The following is a 24,555-nucleotide window of genomic DNA, read 5'->3' on the forward strand; positions in this document are numbered from 1 at the left end:
GCCTGGTGGGCTTGCTTACAGAGGCTGCTTTCGGACTGAAATTAAACAGAAACCACTACCCATGGGGCTTTCAGTTTGCTGGGCTGAGGAAATTTTGCAGCCTGGCTGGTCCCAGGCCTACAAGAGGACAAGGAAGGGGGTGTGATGGGGGGGTGGGGAGAGGAGTCAGACTCGAGAATCAGCATCTCTTCTCACACACAGGTAACAAGAGAAAATGACTCACTAGCAACACCAGGTGGCTAAGAAACACAAAACTCTAGAGCAGGCACCTCTGCTAATGAGTCAGAGCTCAATCTGCAGTTGTGGGTCTGGGCATTTCCCCGTGCTATTTTGGCATATTGAAAAATGGCTAACAAAAGGACAGCAACTGCATTTTGCCTTATATAAGACTTACATTACAGAATTTTCATATTGCTTCATTTCAATAATCACAATCCTGAGGTAAATAGGCAGGTTTTTTTTTTTTTTCCTGTTTTTTTTCATTCCTGTTTTACACATGAAGAAACTTAGGGAAATCAAAATGGGGATATTAATAGAATTTCTGTGGAAATCTAAGTAAATGAGAACTTATGGTTAATTTTTTATTTTAAAACAAATAACTCACCTTGGCCAATAATGTGACATTACCTAAGGCCCCTGGTAGGCCAGAGGAGAAAAGGAAGGGCCTACCTCCTATAGAGTCATGAACAAGTGAGACTAAGACTACCTAAGGCCTGAGGGCCTCCAGTCAGGGGAATGTGAAATGTGGGTAAGTGGGACTGGCCTAAATATAGGAAGAGCAGTAAAAAGAAACCACACAAAGGAATAAAAGAAGTCTTAAACATGGTCAAGGGACAAAGGGCACTAACAGGCCTCAGTATTTCTTCAGGGGACACTGCTGTGCCAGGTCTACAAGGCAGGATACAACCACTAGACACCGGGCCTACCGGACTGATGGGGCTACCTAGCCTCAGGACAGCACCCCTTCTAATGAGAGCCGAGGAAGCACCCTAGAAAGGCTGCAACCCTGAAGGCTCAGAGACAGGATAGAGGGAGCAGAAGGGCCTCTGCTGCTCTGGAAAGGTGCTTACAGGGCAAGCAAGCTCTTACTGTGCTTAGCTAAGAGAAAGGGAGAGGGAAGCAAGGCATGCATCATGGCCTTAAGAACTTTCTAGGGGCCCATGTTTATTGTCATTTGACCCAGAGTCCTGCCCGTGGACAAGGGCACAGCCCTGGGCTGTAAGAAGGAAAACCAGCATCCTACTCTTCCCTCAATTCAGTCTGTTAATCCACCAACCCAAACCCCTCTCACCCCCCACCAGTAGTCCAAAGATGGTAAAATGGCCCAGGAACATGATGTGCTACTGTTGTTGAGTCTTGGAGTTGGAGGTGGAGAGTATTTGACGTTCTGTCCATTTAGTTCCACAACAAAACTAAGCAGAGGCGGGCAGTGGACAGCAAAGATGCTGGCAGCCCTGCATCTTATCTTGCTAGGTCTTTATAGCTGTGTCTCTGGATTTGTAGGCCACTCCTCGACTTTTCAGCTCCCGCACGATTCCTGTGGCAGGAAAAGAAACAGCTCTGTGAGGGAAGATTCAGAAGGGTAAGAACCCCTAAAAACAAACAAAAAAAAGAAAGGCCTCTCAGCTGCCCCTTTGGGGGGTGGGAGTGGGGGATGGTTATAAGTAAACTGGAGTTTCTAGACTGCTCATTAATAGTCTTGCTTGGTTGGCTTGTTACCACTAAATATCCAGGCAACTGTTTGGCAAACAATGACATTGTAAGAGTGAGAAGAAAAAGAGGGACACGTGTAAGCAAAAGTTCTAGAATGAGAATGCCTGAGTTCATATTCTGGTTACCTCACTTACTAGGTGGTGACCTCAGGCAAGTTATTTCACCTTTCTGTGCCTTGGTTTCCTAATCTGTAAAGTGCAGCACTTAATAGCACTGGAAGGATTGGCATAAATTCACATAAAGGATTTCTGCAGAGCTTGGTACAGTATATGAACATCGGCTGTTATTAAGATTATTGTTACCTTGGGGCAGGCGACCAGTGACTGACACCGCATACACACCTGGCTTAAAGTTACCTGAGAGAGAAGACAGAAGATTGCAGTGGGAGAAAGTTAAGACTAACGACCAAATGGAGGCTTAAGCTAAAAACAAAACAAGTGCTGCAACTCCTCCAAGAGAAGAACTACCACTTCTTTTGTCTACAAGTGTTAAATGACAGGGCACATGACTACCCCATCTTTTCCCACCCTGAGGTCACTCACCCTGCTGTTAAGACTCCCCCACTGGACCTGATATAATAACGCCACCATAACTAGGCCAGGATAAGGAGAAAGAGAGACACTTACTGACTCGCTGCCACTTAGAGACCCAGCTGTCCTCTGGACTCATCATTGCAATGATTCTAGGGAGGGAAAAGAAATGGAGTCAGCCTGAGCCTCCCTGCTAAAGAGGAGGGAGACCAAGAGAACTGCTCAGCTAGCACAACAGTTCTGGGAGAGGAAACCCAGGAAAAAGCAAATATTGAGTCTCCACTGGAAAGCAGAGAAAACTGAGTTCTAATGTTGGGAAGGGGCTAACTCAAAGCTGGTACTGACAAAGGTCCTTCATTCTTATGTCCCTGGCCCTCCAGTCACAGGTCAGTCATCATCCCCAAGATTATCTCATCAGGCTCAAAAACATCTTCAGCCTACCGATTCCCTAGGAAACGGCAGCTTTAGCAGTAGATGGCCAGTACTACACTGACTACAACCAACACAACCACTGAGGAGCAGGGCTTAGTGCAAAGTGGAGAGTGAATCAAAACAATGGATCCTCCTACCGGAAATGAGTAAGACTTGGCCAAGTTCTTTCTCTAATCAGCTGTGCAGCCTGAAATACACACGGAGACCTCTCTCAGAATTTCATCAGTAAGGAAGGGCTGGCCAGATAGCTCAGTTGGTTAGAGCACAGCCCTATAACACCAAGGTCACGTTGTACAGGCCATCGAAAAAAAGAAAAAAATTCATAGGATGAGACTCAAAGGTTGAGAAAATACATGAAAAACACCTAGTTCAGACTAGCACAGAAAAGGTGTTAAATAAGCATTAACTCTCCTTGTTATCCTAATAGTCCTTCCCAGGCAGCTCTGATTCCAGAGCACTGATAACAGATAGGCCATTCAAGGGCTAGAAGCCTACTACTTGAGCAAAAACGATAAGCATTGGGTGTTTTCAGAAGCTACAGAGGTCATTTTTGTCATTCATGAAAATCAAATGCTTACTGATTGCCTATTGTGTCAGGTCTCTACTAGGCACTGGCATTTGCTGACTGCCTCCTCAATATCCATTCCCTCTTCTCTTGGCAAAAATCTTGGATTCTTACTTGAGGAGACTCACTTCCCAACCAAATCCTACATTTCCAGCTGTGTGCTATGAGTGGAACTGATCCCACTTCCAAGGGTGACAAGTAGGAAAACACTAGTCCCTGGCCTTGCAGACTGATCTAAGATAGACACATCCTCCTGGCTACAAGCATATTCTTCTCTGTCCTTCACAATCTGTCTTTCTAGCTGTACAGTCCCTGTTACCCAACCTTATGGTTTAACCAGAACAGAATTCCCACTGCTCCAAACATATCCTGGTTTTTCCCACCGCCTGCCTTTGCTCCAGTCACTCTCTTTATTTGGGATATTCTTTCTACTTCTCTCTCACTTCAACTTCCTCAAAAATCCCGTACTTCTTTCCTTAAGAGGAAAGAATGCTGCCTCCTCCACTTCTGCCTGAGGTCATCTAGCCCTCCTCTGATCTCCTTTAGCCCCCAACTCTTTAAAACAAAATATTCACTATAATATATAAATGAATCCTATGACACAACAACAAAAACAAACCAAATTCAAAACTGGGCAAAGGACTTTGAATAGATATTTCTTCAAGATATACAAATGGCCAATAAGCACATAAAAAAGATGCTCAACATCACTGGTCCTTAGGGAAATGCAAATCAAAACCACAATGAGATACCAATTCACATCCATTAAGATAACTATTTAAAATAAAAACTGGAAAAAAAAAAAACCCAGAAAATAAGTGTTGGCAAGGATGGGGAGAAATTGGAACCCTTGGGCACTATTGGTGGGAATATAACATGATGCAGCCACCATAGAAAACAGTATGGGCTGGCCAGTTAGCTCAGCTGGTTAGAGCGTGACCTTATAACACCAAGGTCATGGGTTTGGATCCCCATACCAGCCAGCTACCAAAACAAACAAACAAAAAAAAAAACGGTATGGCAATTCCTCAAAAAATTAAACACTGAATTAGCTAGCAATTCCATCTCCAGATATATACCCCAAAAAACTGAAAGCAGGGGCTTGAACGGATATTTGTACACTCATGTTCATAGTCACAATAGCCAAGAGGTGGAAGCCAAGTCACTATTGAAAGATGAATGAATAAACAAAATGTGGTACATACACATACAATGGAATATTATTCAGCTTAAAAAAGGAAAGAAATTCTGGCACATGCTACAACATGGATGAACCCTGAAGAAAAGCTAAGTGGAATAAGCCAGACACAAAAGGACAAATATTTTGTGATTCCAGTTTTATGTGGTACCTAGGGTAGTCAGATTCATAAAGACAGAAAGAGGGGTGATTGCCAGGGACTGGGGGGAAGGGGGTAAGGGAGTTAGCATTTAATGGTTACAGAGTTTCAGTTTTGCAAGATGAAAAAAGTTCTGGAGATTGATGGTAGTAATGACTGCACAACAATGTGAATACACTAATGCCACTGAATTATACACTTAAAAAAATGGTTAAAATGGCAAACTTTTTGCTATGTATATTTTACCACAATAACATCCACCCCAATATGCGAAACTTCACACTCTCTCTCTTACTAGTAGATGTCTCATTTTGTAACTCTTCGTATCTCTCACAGCAGCTAACTTAATACTTTAGCCATAGATGGGAGTCCCTTCATTCGTTAGTACTGAATGGTATAGGACTGACAAATGAACAAAGGGAACAGAGTATCTGAGTGTGCACATGCGTAAGTAGGAAGCAAAGGTTCCATGCCAACATCTTTTTTGTCCATTCTTCTATTTTCCCCTAAAGGAAATCAAAGATGGAATGGAGTTGGCACCACTTTAGCAAGTACTGAGGGTTGAGCCCAATTTGTGCATAAAGCTTAACCCCCAAATAATACTGCCCTCTGGCTCCTACCATGTGGAAGGAGAAGTGAGATCTGGCCACTTAAGTTTCTCTGGCTTCCCCTTCTCCCCACTAAACAACCTTGCCAAAAGAAAACTTTTCTTATAGGTCCTCTTAGACATACCTAAAAGCATCAGCTTTGGGGCAATAATCTACCATTACTGTATCTTCCGTTCCCTTCCCTTCATTTTCAAAAAGGATTTTTGTTGATTTGACAAACATTTATTAAGCATCTACCACCTTCCAGGCACTGTGCCAGGTAGTGCTGTACAAGATAAACACAGTCCTTACCATCAATGAGCTGACAGTCTAGTGAAGCACTGTTCAATAACAGTACATCATTTGAAATTTTCAATCAGGCAGGTTTGAAAGAATAAAGATGAAAAGATAAAATTTAATTTAAATATTTCATTTAACTCAGTAAATCCAAGACATTATCATTTCAACATGTAATTAATACAAAAAAGTTACAATATTTCATATTATTTTCCTCATGCTAAGTCTTTGAAATCTGGTGTATATTTTACATTTAAAGCATATCCTAATATGGACTAGCCACATTTCAACTACTCAATAGCTACTTGTGGCTAGTGTCTACTGTACTAAATATATAGGACTAGTATGTCTCAAAATAATTGCTGAGACCAACTAGAACTATGGTTTTAAACGCGTACGTCACATTTACTTTTTGGCGTGGGGTGATGCAGAGGGGAATGCAGGAATCTGAAAGGGCTCACCCATCAAAGGAAGAGCTGGTGCAATCATATACCATCTCTCGGTTACCCTTCATCAGTAAATATGCATCACAATTGTCACAACCGTCATATTCAAACTGGTCTATAGTCTGGGAGGAGGAAAAAAGGAAAAGGAGAGATAAGCATGAACAAAGCTAAAAGAAAAAGTAGTTTTCTCAATACTTCGACCTGGTCAATCTCTTTGTTCCCTATGTTGGCTCTGTCTCATCTGGTCCCCCACGTACTAGTCCCAAAGCTCTATTCCTAAGCTCCGCCCTCACACTCCTTCCTCTCTTCTTCCCAATTCCGTTTTATCTACTCCTTTCTCTAGTCTCCCCAGCGTGAGGCACCCTCTCCAACTAGTCTCTCAGCTGCAGATCCCCACCCTCCTCTGCCTCCCAGTGTCCTTCGGCTGCAACACAAGCACACCGAACGTCTGTTAAAGGGCCAGGCCTGTGCTAAGAGCTGAGGATTCGAGGCCTGTATGACAGTCCGAGCCCTCAGCTGCAAGACCTGCCGCGTTCTTAAGACGGCTTCCCACTCCCCCCGCCACCTCCCGGAGTCCTGGACCTTACTTTTCAGTGTCCCCAACCCCGTTCCACCCTCTTTCCCCCACCTTTGTCCCCCATCGCCCCTACAAGGTCCCCGACGGACACCTTGACCAAGGAACACAGCAAACAAGCCCGCAGATGCCGCAGGTCCTTCGGCACCGTCTCCAAGGCCATCCTCTCCGATTGGAAGAACAACAGCAAGTGATCCTACCCCAATCTCTTCGCCCGCAGGAAGTAAACAGCTCATTACCCAGAATGCCCGCTACTTCCGGCACCTCACACTTCCTCTTCCGGTGCGGGAGGACGCCCACCCCGCTCCTTCCCCCGCCTAAGGAGATGGTTTCTCCCGCCGAGGAGCGGAGGCGGGGCAGCCGGCAGCCACCTGGGCCTGGGCGCGGGCGCGGCGGGGGCGGTGTTGGGCTTGCCGACCGGCCCATAGGGGCGGGGCGGCGCGGCGCAGCCGGGGCCTCGCGGGAATGGGCCGGGCCCGAGCCTGAATGCCCCGGCGCGGGCCACTTGATCCAGGCTGCTGGCACCCGGCCGCCGGTGCCCTCGGAAGGATCCCCTATAATAGCCGATTGCCTTTATCATCCCGTTTTAAAAGCGCTGGGACAGCGAATCCACTGTGTCCCTCTGGATTTTCTCTGTAGAGACCGAACACAAATCCGGGGGCGGCCCCACCCCTCCGTCCTAGCTGGAGAGCACTATAAGGTTGCCGTTTGCCGTTTGCAGGAATACTGGCCTGTGAGCCGCTGGCGGAAAAAATGCATGCTTAATTATTTTTAAAAACTCCTTACGTTTGTTCGTTCCAGCCGATGATTTATACTTTGTGCGGCTCTTAGCATTAAGACACAGTTCTTTTACTAAAAAATATCGGTAAGACATTCGGTTTTTTTTTCTTCATTTCATCCTATAAGAAGCTAAATGCTTTGTTCTTTGGTTCAAAACTGGACAACAGACAACCACACCTTTCCCTGAGAAGCAGAAGAGGAAATTGAGCAGTATAAGGAAGAGAGCAAAGAGCCCTCCTGACCCTGGGGATTCTTCATACCGACACAGCACCAGCTCTCTTGGTCCTCACAATAGCCCGGTGTGTAGGCAGAGCACACTCACTTGTGTTTATCTGAATTGGAGCTATGTGATATAAATAGTTTCAGGCCCTGCTCTTCCGTCTTTCCAGCCTGGCCTCCTCATTGAAACTGAGCTTCTTCAAGGCAGGCGGGCTGTTTATGGCCGGTTACATGCTGTGCTTAGATGGGCTCTGTGACTGGGGTTTGGATGTTTTCTATCACTGAATAACTTTCTACTTTGGAATATGTTTTCTTTCGCTCTCTGCTATTTTCATGTAAGCTCTGCAACAACTCTGTGAAGTAGGCCCACTTTTTGGGAAAAAGTGAGGCACAGAGTATTTGCCCAAGGTTACAAAGTCTCTGAAGCTTGGTAAATTAGTGTGAACAGTACGATAATGATACAGATAATTTATGACTGAACCGTGATGAGAATCCAGTCATGCTTTCTCCTTCCCTTGATCTCATTAAGCCATGCTTTTAGGGGCTGACAAACCAGTTCTTGTTGCCAAGTCCATCACTCTACCCTATCCTTCTGTAAATCAAAGCCTAGCCTCTGATAGAAATAATTTCTTTCTTTCAATGTAAAAGGAGACGAAGTTGTTACCCTTAGTGATGGTCACGACAGAACAAAACCACGAGACCACACCACATTTATGGATAAATATATTAGCAAATAAATACATTTCTCAACATAGTGCCTGATTCAAGCGTCTTTCTGTCTGGTTCAGATATAAAATACCCATGTGGGTGCCTAGGTGCTAGTCTTCCCACTGACTTTGGGGAAGAAGTTTCCCAAGTGGGGTCCTGTATCTTCTTTGCCCCTACATTCACATTTCAATTGGATAATGCCTGAGGGGCCAGCAGTGGTTAGGCTACCCCGGGTGAATGTCACCCTAAGAAGGCCCCCCAACGCTGGCCCACTGGGTACAAGCTGCCCAGCCAGACTTCCAGCTCCAACTCCACTCTCACATGCACACCTTCCTGTGGGTCCCTGGCCTGTATGGCTTATACTGGAGAGCTGGACCTCTGGGCCCTCCAAACCCAAGGGTCACACTTTGCTTTCCCTTTGTTCTCCCCTGCGCCCCATCCCTGCTCTGAGACAAAACTTCCCAGAGAAGAACTCTTTGTTGTTCCTGCTCAGCTGTAAACCTGCTTTTTCTACCTTCGTTTCATCCTCCCTCTTCCCAGATGACATCCAAAAAAATTCTCTCCTTTCCACCTGTTTCAAGACTTTGTAACAGGAGTTCTTCAAGGAAAAGTTTCCCCACTTTGGAAAGTTTCCCCACTCTACTCCCAACCCCCAGAGGAATGGGGGCTGCTGGAGTGACACAGGAGTTTAAAGGTCAGAGGCTTCATCCCAGGTTCTTCATGGTGTTGTACCCCTTTCAGGGACATAACTTCACACTCTGGCTTCCCAGAGCCTCCTCTCTGACTTACAGTGGTTCTGACCACTTAAGAACAATTTAAGAACAAGAAGGGAGAAACATCCTCCCTTATGCACCAGGGAAGGCACTGTCTGGAGAAGTTGCGGAGAGATACCCTTTTTAAGCCTCCTGGTCCTTTCGAAAAGAAGGAAAATGATAGAGCCAGGGTTGCCCCTGATGCAGGGGCCTTACCAGGGAAGGGTCAAAGCTGATGTGCAGACCTCACCTGAGGAAGGGGGTGAGAAGGGGTCATGCATTCAGCTGAACTCATTGGCTGCTATGAACATGAGGTCTCGGGTACTGCTAGGAGCAGCACCTTTGTAAAACCTAGATACTGATACCTAGATTTCTGCCCTCAAAAAACAGCCTTCAAGGGATCCAGCCCACACAGGCAGTAGCTGGTTGCCTGGCTGGGCACAGACTTGCTGTACTACAGATGTGTTCTGCAGACAAGGTCTGGAGCTGGGAGCAGGAAACAGCACCTCCCGCCACCCACCATCACCACCCCTCTTCCAGTGGTTCCAGGAAGTAAGGCAAAAAGAGAGGTGCTTGCTGAGGTCCTTTCTTCTCCCAGGAGCAGGACTCTGTGCCAGATAGGGCCCCGACTCATCCAGAGCACATTCTTGGTTGGCGATAGGCCTAAGCATCTCACACAGCCTGTTCACACAGCTCCTCAAGCTCTTCCTCCGAGCCTGCATTTAGAGAGAGGGGAGAAAAGAGTCATCAAGGGTCCCACCTGAGGGAGAATATGGCTGGAAGGGGACCACAGAGAGGGAATAGCAGGGAATATGTCCAGAAAGAGTGAGAGAAAGCTGAAAGATGCCCAGTTGAGACACAGGGGACAGAAAAACAAATCCAGAGAAAGAAAAACATATAGCAACCACTGTGTTACCAATACCAAACATATATAGCAACCAGTGTGTTATGAACACCAATTCATTCATTCACCCAATAAATACTTATTAAGCATTCATTGTGAGTTTGGCCTGCTACTATGTGCCAAAGAGGAGACCAGAAAGAATAAGCAGGGACCTGACAACCTTGCAGGAGAGAAGGCATGCATGCAAATGGCTATCGTGCCAGTGGGATAGGACCGGTGTCAAAAGAGATGCATCACGGAAGGGGATGCACATCCAAGTGCAGCAATCAGGAAATCTTGGAAGTGGCATAAATGAGCCAGTCCTGCAGGATATAAGTAGAAACTGAATTTACGGGCATAGGGAAGGCAGCAGGACATTCTGGGCTGCAGGAACTACAAGAAGTGTTTACCCAGTTTGGCTAAAGCATGGGGCAGGGGAAGGGAAAGAGTGGAAAATAGGGTTTGGAAGGAAGATGGGGGCTTGCTGGTTCTGGAGCCTTGAGGCCAAATCAAGTTGGATTTTTCCTTTCTCTGGACAAAACCGAACATTTGAAGATTTCTGATAGTTTATTGTAGGCAGGTGACCCTGGCAGCAGTATGGGGTTAAGAGCAGGGGGGCTGTGCTGCACAACTCTAGGGACACAACACTGGATGTGTAGCACCCAGCCTTCACAGCCCTGTAGGAGGGAAGAGAAGAGCTAGGAGGCTCCCAAATTGATCTGTAGGCTGTACCTAAGACACTGGAAGGGGCCATCAGTACTGGACTTGAGGAGAATATGATAAAGCTGGCAGACAAACAGTTGACAGAACCTGGCACTGATTGGATGTGAGGAGCAAGGAAAAGGGAGGTGGTGGTCTGGCACTGGCAGCACTGAAAGTACACACACGACAGGGTCCAAATCATAAGCACGGATGGTAGCAGCTCCTGATCCTGCCTGTAGGATTCCTAGACTGTGAGGTCTTATATTCAGGAGCTTTGGGTCCCCTTTTGGGGTAGAGGGGTAATCCTAGCAATGGATGTAGACAAAGAGCTGTGTCATCCACACAATGGGAGAAGAGTGGGAGGTGGAAGGCCCTGGAAGGTGAAGAAGGTGACATATTTGGGCAAATAAACACCAAGTTAAAGTTGAGAATTTCCATTATCACCATTGGTTGTAATATAGGGATGCACTGAGTCCCCAAGAAAATGAAATTGGTCTTATTAACAAGGGTGCTTGGAAGGGAAGACTTACTTGTTCTTTTACCACAGGGAAGAGGAGAAAACCTAAGGACCCACAGGGCTGCCAGGAACCCCCTGTGGTTTCTATTTTCTTTCATCATTCATGTAGCTCTTCTCATATGACCTAGTGTTATGGTTATCTGTAATTATTTCTCCTATAAGATCACGCTCTCTCCAAGCAACACTTTTTGCCTTCTTTGTATTTAGAGATAATATTGAGCTGTGAGCTTTGGTAGAGCTGTACCAATTATTAAAGTGTTGAAACACTTTATTTGAGCTGCTGCCCCAAGCCACCAAGGTGCCTTTCTAATGCCTCAGCCACACTAGGCCACTAGTACCTCCACTGTGGCCTACCTGTGATCTGGCATCTAAAGGGATAGCAGCTGACAGAGCCACAGTGCCCCAGCACTCCAGCCAGCATGCTATGCTGTGCCGGTTGTCCAATATTTTGAATGTCACCTCCGTTGTATTTTCCTCAGCTTTCATCAACCCCTTGTTCACTGACTCCACCTGTCCTGCAATACCCAGCTCTAGCCTCTTCCCCCTACCACACGCACTTCCCCTGAAAACTCACCAGGCTGGGCTGGCAGCACCTGGTGGTGTGGGTAAGGGCATGGCCTGCCCTCTGGGGTGTCAGAACTCCATTCAGAAGGCCCCTCCCCAGGTGGGTGTGGTCCCAGGGCTCTGCGTGGAGTCAGACATAACCATACTGGCTGTGAACTTGAGTAATAGGAGCCTGGGGTTTCTGGTAGCAGCCTCCTGTCCAGGCCCGGATGTCCAAAGATCAATGGGTGGGCCTCTGAGGACCAAGGATATGCCAGGCTGGGGCTGTAATGGGGAAAAATCTGGCAAGCTGCGTGCACAGTCAAGTCCTGGGGCCGAGAGGCTGGCATGGGTTCTGAGGGACCCCCCTTCCGTTTCCTCTGTGGGTGTCGGACAGAGAGGCTGGATTTCTGCAGGTTGAAAAGATTGCTGGGGCTGGGGCTGGGGCTGGAGGCTTCAACTGGGCCAGGGGCTGGCTCTTTGAGGGTCCTGGGCCGTTGTGGGTTGGGGAGCTGCCCTGAAGGGCCTGTTGGGTTGGATCTGGTGACTTGCTGATCAGGAGAAGGTGGCTCTGGCTGGGGCTGTGTCCGAGGAACAGCAGGTCTGGACTGGGAAACCCCAGTTTCTGGGCCAGACTTCCTGCCATGCCACTGGAACCGCTTTTTGTAGTGGTGGTGCTGGTGACGATGGTAGTGGACATGGCTGGAAACCTTAGTTTCCCCTGTGGGCACCACTGAGTCCAAGGAACGGGGCCGAGAGGTCATGCTACGCTGAGTTTCCTCTCCCTGGGGATCCCCTTCAGGGCTGCAGTATACCAAAGGGTCAAAGTCACTGCTCAGGGAGCTGCGGAAGGTAGAGCTGCTGCCATGAATGCCCTGCAGGCTGATGTCTGTGCAGTTGACTACTGAGTCACTAGAAGAACCATGACAAGGCCCTGAGCTGGAGTCACTGGCTGGCCCGTCTGCCAGGTAGCCACTGCGTTCTGTGCAGTAGCTTTCTCCAGATCCACTGCTGTCATGAGGCCTGGCCCAGCGCAGGGGCACTGGGCAAGTGGCAGGGTGCTGTGAGGTGCATCGGAGACGGCTTGGCTCCCAGCCCTGTGCATAGGAGTGCTGGGTGACTGCCAGGCGCTGCTGCTCTCCTGGAGCCTGGGGATGTGCAGCTCTGGAGAAGTGGTGGTGCCGAGGGCCCATGCCTGGCTCCTGGGATGGTAGGAAGGGACCAGGTCGTGGGGGCCGAGCCACTGCACTCCGGGAAGGGCCCAACAGGTAGGCAGCGGGGAGGTGGTAGTGGGCATGGCCAGGATGCTGGCGAATGAGGTGGAGTCTCCGGCCTGGTTCCTGGTAAGATCGAGAGGGTCCCAGGGACTGGGAAAATGAATCTCCCTCTGGAAAAAAGAACCAAGAGCACAGGTCTGCGGAGAATGCATTCAGAAAGGTGTGGCTGTAGCTAACCTATCTGACCCTGTGCAGCCTGTGAGCTTAGAGTGTGGGGGACCAAGGCCACACCTAACCTGCCTGTGCCCTGGGACTCCCTCATTCCCCACACTCAGGCTGTCTGTCCTGGGAGTTCCACTCTGCATGTCAGTCCCTGCTCCTCCCACAAGCCATTTGGGGCTCTTTCACCCAGGGCCACTGCTAGCCCATACTGCACCTTTGGGTGAATAAGAAAAAGGTTCTTTCCTCAAGATATTTATTTCACTTTTATCTTTTAGAAAATTGTTATAATATACTGATTTTGTTAGAATAGGATACTTTATTGCCAGAATAGAATAATAAATATACAAATCACCCAGATTTAGAATCAACAAAGTTGTCATAAAAATACAAATAATTTTTTAAATAATAAAACAGTAAACAGTGTGAATGGCCCTTCCCCGCGGATGAGGCACTGCTTAAAGGACTACTGTGGCGGTTCTGCTTTCTCCTCAGCTTCAAGACAGAAGCCCTTTTCCAGAGGGCAGCCACATTCTAGACCCATCTGCCTGCACACAGGGGAGTCCTTGGCCCACCTCCTACCTATGATGTTGAACATGCAGAGGGGGCAAGTCTGATGTTGATGTAGCCAGGGGTCCACACAGGTACGATGGAACTCATGGAGGCAGGAAATGACCCGTAGCTCCTGAAGAAAACAGGAAGAAAAAAGGGGGTCCAAACCAAAGGTTTCTATAGCCACAGGAGTAGCCAGGAAGCAAGACGTCCCCCTGACTCCCTTTGGCGTCTCCTTGCTATCACCTTGCAGAAGACCTCAAGTAGAATAGAAAAGGTATGGGCTTTGGTATCAGGTAGACCTGGATTTTGCCACTTAGCTGCATGACCTTGGGCAAGTTTCTTAACAGACAGTTTTCTGCTATAAAAGGAAGGTTAAAAAAAAGGAATCTACCCTCACCCTTCACTGCCCTGAGGCTAAAATGAGATAATGCATCTAAGGTACCACTGCAGCCTGGCACATGGTATACTCTCAAACAAACAATAGTGCTCTTCCCCTAGAAGGCCAGGAAAGTGACAAGTGACCAAACCTCAGGGCGATCTCCTACCTCTGCCCCACACAGGATACAGAGGACACAAATATAGCCAGGACACCCACACGAGCCCTAAGCCTTCCACCCACACCCCAGCTTCAATCTGTCTCCCCAGCCTGGCTACAGAGGTGAACAACAAGGCCTGGCTTACCTGCCCCTCGGAGAACTCCTCCAAGCAGATGGCACACATGGGGGCTGAGCTGCAGCTGCTCCCTGAGTCTAGCCACTCAGCCCGGGCCCTCCTGCAGCTGGCCCGGTACCTCCTGGTGGCCAGCTGGCTGATGGCCCAGGCTGTTCGCTGCTGAAGGGTATTCTGAGAAGAGGAGAGGGGCTCAGAATGGGGTACAGTCTCCTCTTTCCTTACCCCTGGACCCCAGCATGCACTCAGTTCCCAGTCACCCACTTAGATCACACAGTCAATTGAAAACCCTGGGAGTTTGTCCCCTTGGAGCTCATACATGGCTCTGCCAAGCGGGCCAAGGCCTCCCATTCTACCTCCCCGCTTATACCATTAAGCTTTTCTTCCCTTGATAACCGTGAGAAAAACTTTTTATCTAACTTGACATCTCAACTTGGATATCTAATAGGCATGTCAAGCTTAACATGCCCCAAACTGAACTCCTAATCCCATTAAACACCCCAACCACACAGCCATCCTCCCTGTCTTCCTCATCTCAGTAAATAGCAATTCCATTCTTTTAATTGCTCAGGCCAAAAATTTTGGTGCCACTCTTGAGTCCTCTCTCACATCACACAATCAATCCATTAGTAAACCTGTTGGCCTTGTCTTCAAAATATACCCAGAATCTAACTATTCACTGCCACCTCCGTAATCCAAGCCACCATTACTGTCACCCAGATTCCCATAATAGCTGTTTTCTCTGTTCCCAGCCTTGCCTCTCTGTGGTCTGTTCTCATCACAGCAGCAAGAGTGATCATGTTGAAACATAAGTCAGAGGATCACAGCACCCCTTCTGCTCAAAACCCTGCCACGGCTCCCATATCACCCAGAGTAAGAAACAAAGTCGTTACAATGGCCTGAACAGTCCAGCATAACTGGGCTCCATGAACTCTCTATCCACACCTCCTACTCCGCCCTCTCACTCACTACTCCAGCCATACAGCCTTCATGCTGCTCCTCAGACACGCCAGGCACTCCTCCGCCCCGCGGCCTTTGCACTTGCAGTGCTCTGCCTTAGTTACTTTCTCCCTAGATACCTGCACAGATCACCCCCTCAACCATTTAGTTCTAATGTTATATTCTCAATGTGGCCTTCCCTGAACTTGCTTTTAAAAATTAACCTTGCCTCCTTGTATTCCCTGCTCCTCTTTGCTATTTTATTTTTCTCCGTAGCACATACTGCCATCTAAAACATTATATATTTTACTTATTTGTTCATTGTCTGTCTCTTCCCGCTAGAACGAAAGCTCCTTGAGGGTAGGGATTTTTTGTTGTTTTTGTTCACTGTGCTATTCCCAACACCTGGAACACTGCCTGACACATACTAGAAGCTCAGTGTATTTGTGGAAGGAAGGAATGAATGAGCAATATGGGGAGAGGCTGCTGGGTATTTAGCCTGCTTCATGGGCATAACAATGCTGCCCTTCCTCACCTTCTCTTTCCTGCTCCCCACCCTTCCCCATCACACGCCCTCCTCTATGAGGAGGTCCACACTGCTCACCGGCCTGCTGTGGTGGGGGCGGCACCGGATGCGCAGCACTGAGGCCAGGATGACCACGAAGATGGTGCCCACCACCGTCAGGAGGATCCACACATCATAATCTGGCTGGGGGGTCAAGCAGAGAGGGAAGGGGTCATACTTCTGGAAGGAGCTGGGCCAGTGTAGGAGGAAACATGAGGCCAGGAGATACATAGAGAGCTGGAGGTCCCGTGAGTCTTCCATCTGAGGGGATGAGGAAAGGATGAACCTGGCAGTGGGGTTAGGTGATCCCTCTCTGCCCAAGGGCACTCACAGGAGAGTGTCTTCCAGATGTCAGCTGTAAGAAGTACTATCTGAAAACCCGTGTGCCTGGGGAAAAGGCGCAGGGACCCCTCTGCAAGGTGGGTGCTACTTGCCAGTGAGCAGCCAGATGAGGTTCTTAGCCAGAAGAGAAGCACCAACCAGGGATCAGGGGGCCAGTGGGCTGGGGGCCAGGGTTTCATTCTGGCTCTGCTACTCCATGCCATGAAACCACAGATCTGAAAACAGCTTTAGAACCCATCTGGCCTCATCTGTTCACTCTGCAGATGAAGCTCAGAGATGGGGAGAAACTTGCCCAGAGGCACGCAGCTGATGGATGAAGTTGGACTAGAGGGTTTTTAGGGTCTCTCTCAGCTCCAGGAGTCTAAGGGCTTTCATGGGAGTTGCCACAGGACAAAGCAGAGGTGAGAGCAGGTGCTGGGGGAGGGACTGCAGGTCTGTTGTGCCTACCCAAGCTGGGGGCTCCTTCAGCTCAATCTTCACATGTGCCTTTCGGTTCTTGTACACGAACTCCATCAGCTTCTCGGCATCATGACCCCAGATCAACACCACTGGCCAAGTCAGTCCCAGGGGCTGCTGCAGCTGCAGGAGGGAAAGTGCCCACAAGGACTGCTGTGACTTCTCCCGCCCTGGGAACTTTATTTTCTTCCATCCAGCCCCCTCCTGGAACACTCCAATCTCCCTGGGTACCTGCTCAGCAGCAGCTCGATCCTCAGTGATGTCAAAGAGGACAGCACTGGCTCCTCGCTCACCCGCCATCCGGGCCTGCAGAGACACAGGGCAGAGTTTGGCTGGAGTCACTAAGTGACACAGCCTCCCATCAGCTCAGCCCCACCCTCTCACACATCCATCCCTTCCTAGGACTTCACACGCACCGTACTCCTGCACACTCGCTTACCTACATGCAAGGGGTCATGGGACTAGGCTCACCCAGGCCCCACAGCCTTCAAAGGACAACATTCAGGCCTTTCTTTTGTAATGAACAAACCCTTAACAAGAGTTTACTGGGTACCAGACAGTGGACCTGGCTCTAGGGCTGGGGACAAATAAGATGTGGCCCATGCCTTCAGGGTTTGATCAGTCTGCCTTCACTAAGAGGTGTGAGAAGAAAGAGTAGGAGTGACCAGAGCCCCTGGGAGGAGTGCATGGAGGAAGCAGGCGAGAGTTCAGAATAGAGCCTGGGACCCTGTTCTCCCCTCGGGCCTCCACAGCACCATCTCACAGGCCCTCTATCCCTGCCACGCTCTAGTTTGCCAACTCTATCTCTGGCTCCAGTCTGAGGATTTAGAGGAGTCCCTGTCCAGTACTTTACCCCTTCATCCTCTCCCTTAGGGTAGCATTAGAGACTTGGGGGTACGGACCGAGGGGCTGTTCCCACAAGGACACAACTATGCATACATGCACGTGCATGTTCACCATGGGCTCCAAGAGCAGGCCTGGGGGAGCTGAAGCCAGCCAACCAGGCAGAAGGGATAGCAGAGCCAGAAGGAGAACGAAAGGCAGGAATCTAGGGGTATGCCTGTGAGGGCAAGAGAAAGGAGATAAGAGCTAAGCAGGGTGGAGGCACAGGGCGACCGACCGAAGACAGACACTGTGAGGGAGCTGCTCTGGCCCTAGCATGGGGTCTCCTTGCCAGGCACAGCCACTCTCCAGCCTTCTTCCACATACCCCTGGGGCCCCTCTGAGTCTCTGGGGCCCTCCACAGGCAGGCAACGAGGGAGTTAAGCCTTCTGCAAGTGGTGGTAGCAGGAAGAGGAGCCAGTGCTGGGACTTACTCACCCTCTCGGCACTTTGATCTCTGCTTGCCTTCGCTTCCCAGGGAGAGCCTGTCGGGGCAGGTCTCCTGCCAGGCAGGCTGGGAGCAGCTCCTTGCTCCCGCTCCCTGCTCCCCACTCCCCAGGCAGTGGCAGGGGACAGGGGCCCCTCAGAACCTGCTGTCTTCAGGCCGGGGGCCAGGGGAGGGCGGTGGAGACACTGCAGTGAGCCCCCGTTTTGGTCAGGAGGGTATCTTCCCTCTTCCTTCCCTCCCTCCCTCAGAAGCTGGGCTGTACCCTCTACTCACACCCAGGCCCAGCCTAGGCCCAGGCTCGCCAGGCTAACTGACTGAAAGTTCACGGTCCTCCAGAATGGAATCATTGAAGAAAGTGAGAGGTCACAGGCTCCATCTTCCTCCCACCCACTTCCTCCCAGAAAGTCCACCCCACCAAGGCTACTCCAGGCACACAGAAGCTCTCCAATCTTCAGAGTTCTCCAAGCAAGGGTATGGGAGCAGTACCAGGGGAAAAGGAGTCCCTGGTAGGGGAAACCTACTGGTAATCTCATATTCTTGGGACTTGGCTGAGGGGTGGGAGAGGTCACTCCAGCAGTCACAGAATTGGGACTCCCAGGGCCTCAGCTTTCCCATCCCCAGAACAAGACCCTGGACCCAGCCTGGCCTGGAAGAGCATGAGGGAGGGCAAATGCTTCCTTCTTAGGAGATTTCCTTTCTTCCTCACCCCTTTCTCTTTGAAGCATTGGGGTAGGACCAGTGAAAAGCAATTACTGTGACATTCAAACACCCTAGCCCATTACAGCCCATAATTACAAAGCTGTAAAAGTGATCAAAGAGCCCAGAGAGTTGGCCAACAGGGGAAAACGAACAGGACTTCCAGGCAGTGGGTTCCTGCATCCAGAGTTCTAGAAATGAAAAGCAAGGTTTGGGGACAGATGGCAGCCCAACCTTCAGCTATTCATGCCCCATGTCTACCTGCACCCAAGAAGTGCAAGGCAGGGAGAAAAAAAGTGCTTCTTCAGGGACTGGAATCTGGAAGGCAGAGAGAAGATGGGCAGTCCATCGGGACAGGAAGGTTAAGCTGCAGAAAGACAACCCAGAAACCTCTTTGGAAGTTTCAGAGCCAGCCCTAGGGGCAGCAAACAAGGCTGCCCAAGGCCTCTAGCAGCAGGAGTCATTCCAGAGAGAGCCATGAGAATGAGCTGAAATCCTGTCTCTTACTCACTGGGCTCACTGGTCAGCTGCAGCACTTCTCTGGGCCTTAGAGTTTCCTCTCCAGACCACAGTCTCTGCATATCTCCTGCTCATCAAAGATTGAGCACCTACTGTGCCCAGGGCAGCAAGCCAGGGAAGGCCAGGCCCTCCAGAACAGCTCATAATCTAGTTGTGGAGACAAGGCACATACATAAAACTATAATGCTGACATTCTAGAGCACAAATGAATAGAATAGACCAGTAATTTCCAAACCTTTTTTCACTTCAGAATGCCCTTCCTTCCTTCCCTCCACTACCCGTCCCCCCCCCCAATCTGACACAAATCCTCAATATACAAAATAGATCAAAGTGAGGCAGCTCATTTTGGGGTGGGTGTGGGGTAGAAAGGACCCTTGGCCTCCCTCTACCCCTAAGGTCATGACACCTAGATTTAGCAGAACATGGTGTTGAAAGCTTGGGCAGAGACCCTAATTGCTATAGGTGTGCTCTGAGAGAGGGATTCCTGTTCCTACTAAGCTGGCTGGGCTGGGCTAGTCAGGAAAGATTCAATAGAAGAGGTGGGATTCACCTGGGCCTGAGAGCAAGGGTAGGTAGAAGGAGAAGGGACATAACCTTTATTGAGATCCACTCTGCCCAAATTGCCTGGGTTTGAATCCTGGCTCTGCCACCAACTATTAGTTGTGAGATTTTAGGCAAGTCACTCACTACTCTGTGCCTCAGTTTTTCCTTCTGTCAACTGGGATAATAATAAAGCCTCCTTCCCAGGGTTGCTGTGAGGACTACATAAATTAACCCATGTGAAGCACTTATAATAGTGCCTGGCATATACTGAGTGCTCTTGAAGTGTTAGTTATTATTTTATCAACTATTACCATGTGCTTTGCATACGTGATTTTATTTATTCCTCGCTACTCTACAAGGAAGTCATCAGCCTCACTTTTGAGTCAAAGAAACTGAGGCTGAGAAAGACTGAATAATTTGCCCAGGGTCACCAACTGATAAGCAGTGGAGGCAGGATTCCCACCCAGGACTTCCACTTCCAGAGTGCCTGCTCTTAAGCACCAGGTAGTGGTCTCCACAGTAAGAGAGCCAGGGCTTTCCTGCATCTGCTTGTCTCCAGACATAGCCCCTTCTTCCAGGCAAAAGGCCACTGCACTAGCCTAGGCATAAGGTGATAAGGGCCTGGCTAGCACAGCCGTGGCTGTGGAGCTGCCAGCAGAGAAACAGAAACCGATCTGGGTGGCTGGACGGGGGTGGTGGCGGTGATGGGGGTGGTAACACGAATGGGAGAGTTCAGAAGAATTACGGTAAGAGTTTCAGAGAAGAACAAGAGGGATAACAGATAGAAGGGGAAAAAATCAGCCTTGTGACTTCAAAAGCGTGGGATGATGATGTCAGTGACGATGACAGTACTAGTAACTGCAATCATTTATTGAGGCATTACTCTGTGCTTGGCATAGGGCTAAGGGCTTCCATCCGTTCTGTCTCACTAAATCCCTGTAACTACTTACGACATAAATCCCACTATTACTCCCCTTTTACAGATGAGAAAACGGAGGCTCAGAGGTGAGTGAGTGTCCAGGTCACACTGTGGGGCAGTGCAGGAGCCAGGCTTCAAACCCAGGGCTGGCTGGAGAGCCCCAGCCCTGTCCGTGGTGATGGCACCATTGATACTAACAGGAAGAGCCAGAGCAGAGCTGATTGGAATCAGCGATTTTGAAGCTTTTCCTCACCAAAGACCCCACCTTTCCCTTACACTTCCCATGAGCCATATTTAAAAATATATATGTTCTACCAAAATAACTACCTTTATTACATACAACTCATTTTCCTATGAGATAACTTGTGTTAACTCATTGAACTGATAGAATTTCAACCAAAAGCAAAAATGAATAGTGAAGACTGTGGGACTTCTAAAATATTGGAAGTAGCTCAAAGACCCACATTACTACCCTCACAGACCTCCTTTGAGCTGAGGGATCCCAGGTCATAGCTACTTGGTCAGGTCAAAGGATGAGACCTGAGGGAAGCCTTAGACCTGACCAACTGGAAGCCACTGGCAAGCCTGGGGCTGGAGCAGCTCCCAGACTGATGGGCAGAGAAGCTGGGCAAGCGGAAGCCAAGGAGTGAGCGTGGGGCAGGAAGCTAGGGCTGTGGTCGCAGGGCAGTGGCCAAGGTGCTCCTTCTAAACCCTTGACGGCTTCTCTCGTTTTGGTTTGTCTTAGCTCAGGCACTATTTGGCACTTGCCGTACATTATATTCATCCTCACGATAATCAAGGGAGTAGAAAATAAAGTCCCCTCCCATGGAGGTAGAAACAAAGGCCCAGCACGGTTAAGTTCCTCAAAGGGCCCTGAGCACCTGCTCCTTGCTTCACAGCATCTGTGTACACATCTTCTCTTTCCTCCAGAGGGTGAGAGGAAAACCACCTACGTGGACCCATCCTAACGGTTTGCCAGGTTTTCACATGTATGTGAAGCCACACATACCGCTTTAAAGAACAGCAGAATCTCTAGGTGGCAGAATTTTAGATATTTCTATGAGCTTATTTATACTTTTCTGTAAAGTTTCCAGAGTAAACCTATATTGCTTTTATAATAAGTGAAGAGAAGAAGGAAGAACAGCATGGTTTCTCTGAACGCTTCTTCCCGCATCTCTCTGCCTCTCTCTGTCACATGCACGCACACACATGTTCACATACTACCTAGCGCAGAGCATGCACCGAGAACTTGCTCACCAAATGAACAAATGTATGACATTTGCCCATATTTTCTAAAGCAAGGGGGATGAAAAATCCAGAAGCCGGGTAGCTTCAGCCTAACAAAATTCTGCTGCCATCAAGGACCCTCATGGCCTTGTGGAGATGCTACGCTCCAGCTCCTGCAAGTGCGTCCTGGCCCTGCTTCCACCCCTCCCTGGGGCCCCTTCTGCATCAGCATGGCTGGGCCACGTGAATAGCTTCACCCACCTGTAGGCACTGCATTCAGAATCCTGCCCACATCTTTGTCCCTATGGGATGAGGTAAGAACCCAGGCTGTTTCCTTGAGGCCCTAGAGATCCCCAAGGGATCTGGGCCTGAGTACAGTGAGCTGGCACAAAAGTCGGGGTGTCACTCTCCTCACTTACCACCCTGGGAGCAGGACCCCCTTACCCAAGTACACCTGTCTGTGCCACACACAGTCTAACCATACTCTGACTTTTATCACCATGACAATTTTTTACATACATTCATCTTTCCCAGTTAGCATGGGAGGCAGCAGGGCAGAGAGACTAAAAGCCCAGGCTTGATAACTGGACAGGGTAAGGTTCAAATGTCACCTTCACCCCTTCCTAGCTGCGTCAACCTGGCAAGTTAACTTTTCTGTTCCTCGCTTGCCTCAGATGTCAAGTGGAGAATAACAATGTCTACCTTTCCTGATCTTTGTGAAAAGTAAATGAGATAATATACAAAAGAATCTGTCCCATATTCTACCTGGCATGTGATAAGCACACAGAGAACAGGAACTGCTATTATTAGTTAAAGCAGGGGTCACAAATGCAAATGTTTACAGGGCCCACCAGTAGCAGGCCGGAGTGGAGCACAGCAAACCAGAGACCACGGATGTGGAAAGGGGCAGCTCCCGCCCAGGTCTCGCCAATCGTGGTGTGTGCAAATATGGGGCAAGAGCTCCTGAGTTTTCTTCCAGAGAAGCTGAAAATCTGGGTTTTTATAAGAACGTTTTCAATTTTTACATGTGGCAGTAAATTTACATTTTGAAAAGCCACTGTGAGGGCTAAACACAACCCGTCTGCCAGCCAAACCCAGCTCGCGGGCCACCAACCTCAGAGGAAAAGGGGGAACTCTATAAGGGTGGGGGCAGTGGCTTATGTTTATGCTGTTTGTGCCTAGTGCTCAGTAAATGTTTCTGAAGGCTGGGAAAACCCTCCAACTGACTCCCACTTTGCTCTGGTGCCGGGCAGGGGAAGAGGCTTAGGAACTCCGAGCAATGGGGAGGAAGGAGGGTGGGGTGCATGCTGGGGTGAAAGCCGAAAAGTTCTGCTGCTGATGGTTGGTGGGGGAAGGACAGAAGCGTGAACTCCCACCTCTCTCAGCCCAGTCATGGCTTAGGAGAACCTGAGGGAATCAGGCACATCACTCTCAGGAGGCAAGGGGACCAGAGAGCACAGGGATCTCCCGCAGCCTGGAGCCGGGTGAAGTTTCAGAGCGTGTGCAGGGTCAAGTGTGAATCTACCTTGCTGGCCAGTGACAGGCAGGGGCGTGGGGCACGTCGGGGACTCTCCAGCTTGACGATGCTGATGAATCCAGGTTCCAGATTGTCATCATCACTGGCATTGCACAGATACAGGGGGTGGGACTGCAGAGAGAGAGAGAAAGACGGGTTAGGGAGGCTCTGGGGTGCAGAAAGAGGGAGCTGCGAGAGCCAAGCCCTTCTATACTGTGCTAGGCAGGAACCAGGCAGGTCTTTATGAAAGATTGGGCTGTTATTGGGTTGCCTCATAGCGAGCGAGTAACCATTAGTTGTCATTTCAGAGGCGTCAGGGCCAAGGATACAGGGAAGTGGGGGCAGATGGGAGGGACGAACGTCCCAGAGGGGGCCTGAATGAAGAGCCTGCTGCAAAGCAGCTGTAACAACCCTCAAGCCCTACTTTTTTCCAAACTGGCCAGATGCAGAGGGCTCTTCTCCTGGCCCCAGCCCCTCTCACCTCCTGGTCCTTCTACCTGCTCCAAAAACCCCAGGCTAAGAGAATATCCATGTGTTCCTATATCAGCATCATCACAATCTTGCCTACTCTCCTTGAAGGGTTTTTCACTTGCAGCTGCCTGGCTTCTCTCACTCTCCCTCTTTGCCTCTGTCCTGTGCCCATCCTGGGATCAAGGAGGGTGCTGACAGGGAGAAGAGAGTATCTTGGGATGGGGCCTGGCTAAGACTTTAGCCTTGGACGGCACAATTCCTGGAGCTCATCCTGTCCCCAGGAAAGATGCGGTGGAGATGCAGCCAGCTCAGCCCATATGCTCTGAGGGTGTGGCATTTCCAATCCAAGACCCTATGCCTCTAAGCCCAGCTGGTGCTGGACAATGACCAAAGGGGAAGTAGGCCGACACGTGCTAACAGGAACCCGAGGATCCCCTCATCAAAGAGATGAGGCTGCCTTACTATAACTCTCTTCCAACACCCATTTGAATCTAATTTTCCCGGAATAAAATGTTAGAGTACTATGAGAACAAAGTATGATTTATTTGGCCCTGGATAATCCTTTGGCCAGGGACTCCCAGATGGTGGAAACCCAATGTATCCCGGCAAGAAAGGGATTTCCTACTAGGGAGTTGCCCTACACTTCCCTCTCCACCGCTATTGAAGTCTGAAGGAGTTCCAGAAAGAACCATCAGAGGCACCAGAGAAAATCTTGAATTTATAAATATGTTTATGAAGATAATAACATCAATGATGGACTTAAAAGCAAAGTCACTTTCTGAAAGCA

At 49.2% G+C, this 24,555-nt stretch overlaps 2 protein-coding genes across 4 annotated transcripts in view; both read right to left on the reverse strand.

The window, feature by feature from the left end:
- Positions 1-1,144: 1,144 nt before the first annotated feature.
- On the reverse strand, positions 1,145-6,710 carry SUPT4H1 (SPT4 homolog, DSIF elongation factor subunit). Of its 2 annotated transcripts, none has more exons than XM_063110870.1 (5): positions 6,576-6,710; positions 5,923-6,029; positions 2,340-2,395; positions 2,016-2,069; positions 1,145-1,537 (listed from the first exon to the last, which is right to left on the reverse strand). In XM_063110870.1, exons 1-5 carry the CDS (start codon positions 6,642-6,644, stop codon positions 1,470-1,472), a joined length of 354 nt encoding a protein of 117 aa, XP_062966940.1. In that variant the 5' UTR covers positions 6,645-6,710; the 3' UTR covers positions 1,145-1,469. The 2 variants fall into 2 exon arrangements, with proteins under 2 accessions (XP_062966940.1, XP_062966939.1); XM_063110869.1 differs by having other exon boundaries at positions 6,558-6,710.
- Positions 6,711-8,242: 1,532 nt separating this feature from the next.
- The window catches only part of RNF43 (ring finger protein 43), a 56,051-nt gene continuing 39,738 nt past the window's right edge, over positions 8,243-24,555 (reverse strand). For both annotated transcript variants that reach the window (XM_063111397.1, XM_063111396.1), the window contains 8 exons: positions 23,307-23,429; positions 16,779-16,853; positions 16,539-16,670; positions 15,789-15,893; positions 14,258-14,419; positions 13,604-13,706; positions 11,617-12,972; positions 8,243-9,656 (listed from right to left, as the gene is read on the reverse strand). In XM_063111397.1, coding sequence (XP_062967467.1) covers positions 9,613-9,656; positions 11,617-12,972; positions 13,604-13,706; positions 14,258-14,419; positions 15,789-15,893; positions 16,539-16,670; positions 16,779-16,847 — 1,971 coding nt within the window. In that variant the 5' untranslated portion in view covers positions 16,848-16,853; positions 23,307-23,429 and the 3' untranslated portion in view covers positions 8,243-9,612. The remainder of the gene's footprint in view (positions 9,657-11,616; positions 12,973-13,603; positions 13,707-14,257; positions 14,420-15,788; positions 15,894-16,538; positions 16,671-16,778; positions 16,854-23,306; positions 23,430-24,555) is intronic.

Source organism: Cynocephalus volans, chromosome 10 (genome assembly GCF_027409185.1).
Source record: "Cynocephalus volans isolate mCynVol1 chromosome 10, mCynVol1.pri, whole genome shotgun sequence".
In the NCBI taxonomy this organism is placed as follows: domain Eukaryota; kingdom Metazoa; phylum Chordata; class Mammalia; order Dermoptera; family Cynocephalidae; genus Cynocephalus; species Cynocephalus volans.

What these genes read in the sequence shown, in the direction of transcription:
- SUPT4H1 (XM_063110869.1), bottom strand. Translation starts at nt 6,644, where the DNA reads ATGGCCTTGGAGACGGTGCCGAAGGACCTGCGGCATCTGCGGGCTTGT. An exon ending in CTCTAAGTGGCAGCGAGTCA is followed by an intron (nt 2,070 to 2,339) that starts GTAAGTGTCTCT and finishes CTTCTCTCTCAG; the next exon opens with GTAACTTTAAGCCAGGTGTG. An exon ending in CACTGGTCGCCTGCCCCAAG is followed by an intron (nt 1,538 to 2,015) that starts GTAACAATAATC and finishes TTCCTGCCACAG; the next exon opens with GAATCGTGCGGGAGCTGAAA.